Source organism: Sinocyclocheilus rhinocerous, unplaced genomic scaffold (genome assembly GCF_001515625.1).
Source record: "Sinocyclocheilus rhinocerous isolate Xijiao unplaced genomic scaffold, SAMN03320098_v1.1 scaffold1967, whole genome shotgun sequence".
Taxonomy (NCBI): domain Eukaryota; kingdom Metazoa; phylum Chordata; class Actinopteri; order Cypriniformes; family Cyprinidae; genus Sinocyclocheilus; species Sinocyclocheilus rhinocerous.
In genome coordinates, this window is record NW_015626474.1 from 594,621 (window position 1) to 597,103 (window position 2,483).

Below are 2,483 nucleotides of genomic sequence, written 5' to 3' on the forward strand. Positions count from 1 at the left end.
TGATGCAATGCTACATTTCTCCAAATCTGATGAAGAAACTAACTCATCTACATTTTGGAGTAAATTTTCAGCAAATTTTCATTTTTGGGTGAACTGTCCCTTTAAGGGCACATAAAAAAATTGATATGCATGGATAAATCACTTACAATAAACACTGCAGCAGTTCATAAAAAAAAATAAGAATTGTCTATTTTGATATCATGGTGACTTTAACATAAGAACGAGCCGAGGTAAAGATCAAATACATCTGCATAAGCGTGAATCCAATGGAAATTATCCATGCAAAAGGCACATAAAAAAAATGATATGCATGGATAAATCACTTACAACAAACATTGCAGCAGTTCATAAAAAAAATAAGAATTGTCTATTTTGATTTCATGGTGACTTTAACATAAGAACGAGCCGAGGTAAAGATCAAATACATCTGCATAAGCGTGAATCCAATGGAAATTATCCATGCAAAAGTTTTTGGTGCATATAAGTACAAATAATCCACACAATTATTAGTAAACGAGTTTTGGATTTGCTCTGAAATAAAGCACCAAATACGCCTAAATGAGATGGCAAACCAGGCCTAAAATCATACAATAACTTATGTAGTACAATAACATATAATTAATAAATTAACATACATATATAACTGGCAAAACAATATTGTAAACAACTATTATAGTCTATTTTGAGTTATGATTTTAATGTTTACAGACTTACTTTTAATCTGTTTCGCAAGAGGCTTAAGCAGTTCCAACCAAACCTATGAAAACAATGAACATGAATGACTTCAGCTCAAAGAAATATTAACACGTCATCTATACTATATTAGTGTTTTACTAAGATATAACTTACATAACTGCCACAATGATGTCGGAACTCAAGCCCAAAGTATTCACTTTCCACAAGTTTTAGGTGTCCACATACTGCGTTGAAGAAATCCTTTCCCAGCACCCTTTGCTATAAAAAAAATCAAAATCAAGTCACTGCTGAACTCAATAATATTGCTATTATAAACTCATCCATGATATCAGCCACAGTGAAATGAGAATTTAGGAAAATAATATAATATTGATAACATGCGGCCTTTTGGTCAGAAACTCAAGCGTGCACAGAAAAATTGGGACGCTGACATACATTTTCTCTTGCAAACCCTTAAGCCAAACTGTCCTGGTATTCTAGACCACTCACCAGAAAGACACACACACACACACTTGCATGACTTATTGTCCAACATCCCACTCAAAAGATGCCCCTCAGCATATATGGCATAAAATAAGAAGCAATAATGGAGTTATCCAGCATGCTTTTGGAAAATGTGTAGAAAACGACTTTAAAGCAGTCTTTAAATCATTCTGAGATGCGGTGGCGCAAACTTTTATTAAAGCAGAATTATCTCACCTCCATTTCAAAAACATGCTCGCTATCATCCAGAAAGATGACTCGAAGAGCAAACAAGCTGTCTTTCTGCGGCTTTCGTGTGTTTTCAGATTTGAAGAGCTCAGGTTGCTTTCTTCTGCAGCTCACACTCATGTCGTCCTTATGAATCAACACCCCTCAGCACACGAGAGAACAATTAGTAAAACACATTTAGAGTTGGCTTCATTTTCAAGGCATAAACCATTGCCATTGACAAACATTTCATAAAGATTTACAGATTAGCTGCATATATTATACCTTATTAATAAATATCAGTAAGATATTACATGCATGTTAAGTATATGTCAATAAACATAAGTGTTATTACTAAAAGTTATTAAAAGAATACATTTTACAGTGAAATATCAGAACTTTGAACCTAATGTAATGCTACTGTGGAATGTAATAAATCAGGGCTTTATTGTGCAATGAAACGACAGCAATGTTGTTTGGCATCTTTATACATCATTCCATAAATTTAAAACTCGATGTGCAATCTTTTTACATGAAGGTCAGATATTTGGTATCACTGCTGCTCGATGAAATGCATGCTCAGTCTTTAATAAGCAAATATTTTAAAAAGCAATGTATGTGTACTTACGTTTTTCTGATGCCATGATATGACTTTGTGCCTATGGTCCTCTCTCAAATCAAATAAAGGATGTGCATCCTTCGACCAATCCGCCTGCGCAGCTGCAGCACAAATACAGGCTTACAGCACAGAAATAGACCGAGTCTTCTCCTTCATTTTCCTCCATTGTAGCAGGTTTTTGCAACCAGTTCATTATGTAAGAAAGGACGCTGTGCTTTTCTTTAAAGGAAAATGTTTGAAAGTGGGGCCAATATAATGTTCTTTTTTGTTGTTGTTGTCAATTCTCTTTATTATAAGTGTTATATTTCATTTTATTACCTTAAAGGGGTCATAGGATGCTCATTTTCCACAAGTTTATATGATTCTTTGGGGTCTTAATGAAAAGTCTGTAACATAGTTTGGTTAAAATTTCTCAATGGTAGTGTAAAAAACACCTTTTTACCCTGTCAAAAACAGCTCTTTTCAGATCAAGCCGTTT

The 2,483-nt window shown here is 34.1% G+C and overlaps 1 protein-coding gene across 1 annotated transcript in view; it reads right to left on the minus strand.

Moving 5' to 3' along the window:
- frmd7 (FERM domain containing 7) overlaps positions 1-2,483 on the minus strand; it is an 18,207-nt gene that overhangs the window by 11,141 nt on the left and 4,583 nt on the right. Inside the window, exons 2-5 of the mRNA XM_016522207.1 lie at positions 2,015-2,106; positions 1,396-1,549; positions 850-954; positions 715-757 (exon numbers count right to left, since the gene is read on the minus strand). Coding sequence (XP_016377693.1) covers positions 715-757; positions 850-954; positions 1,396-1,527 — 280 coding nt within the window. The 5' untranslated portion in view covers positions 1,528-1,549; positions 2,015-2,106. The remainder of the gene's footprint in view (positions 1-714; positions 758-849; positions 955-1,395; positions 1,550-2,014; positions 2,107-2,483) is intronic.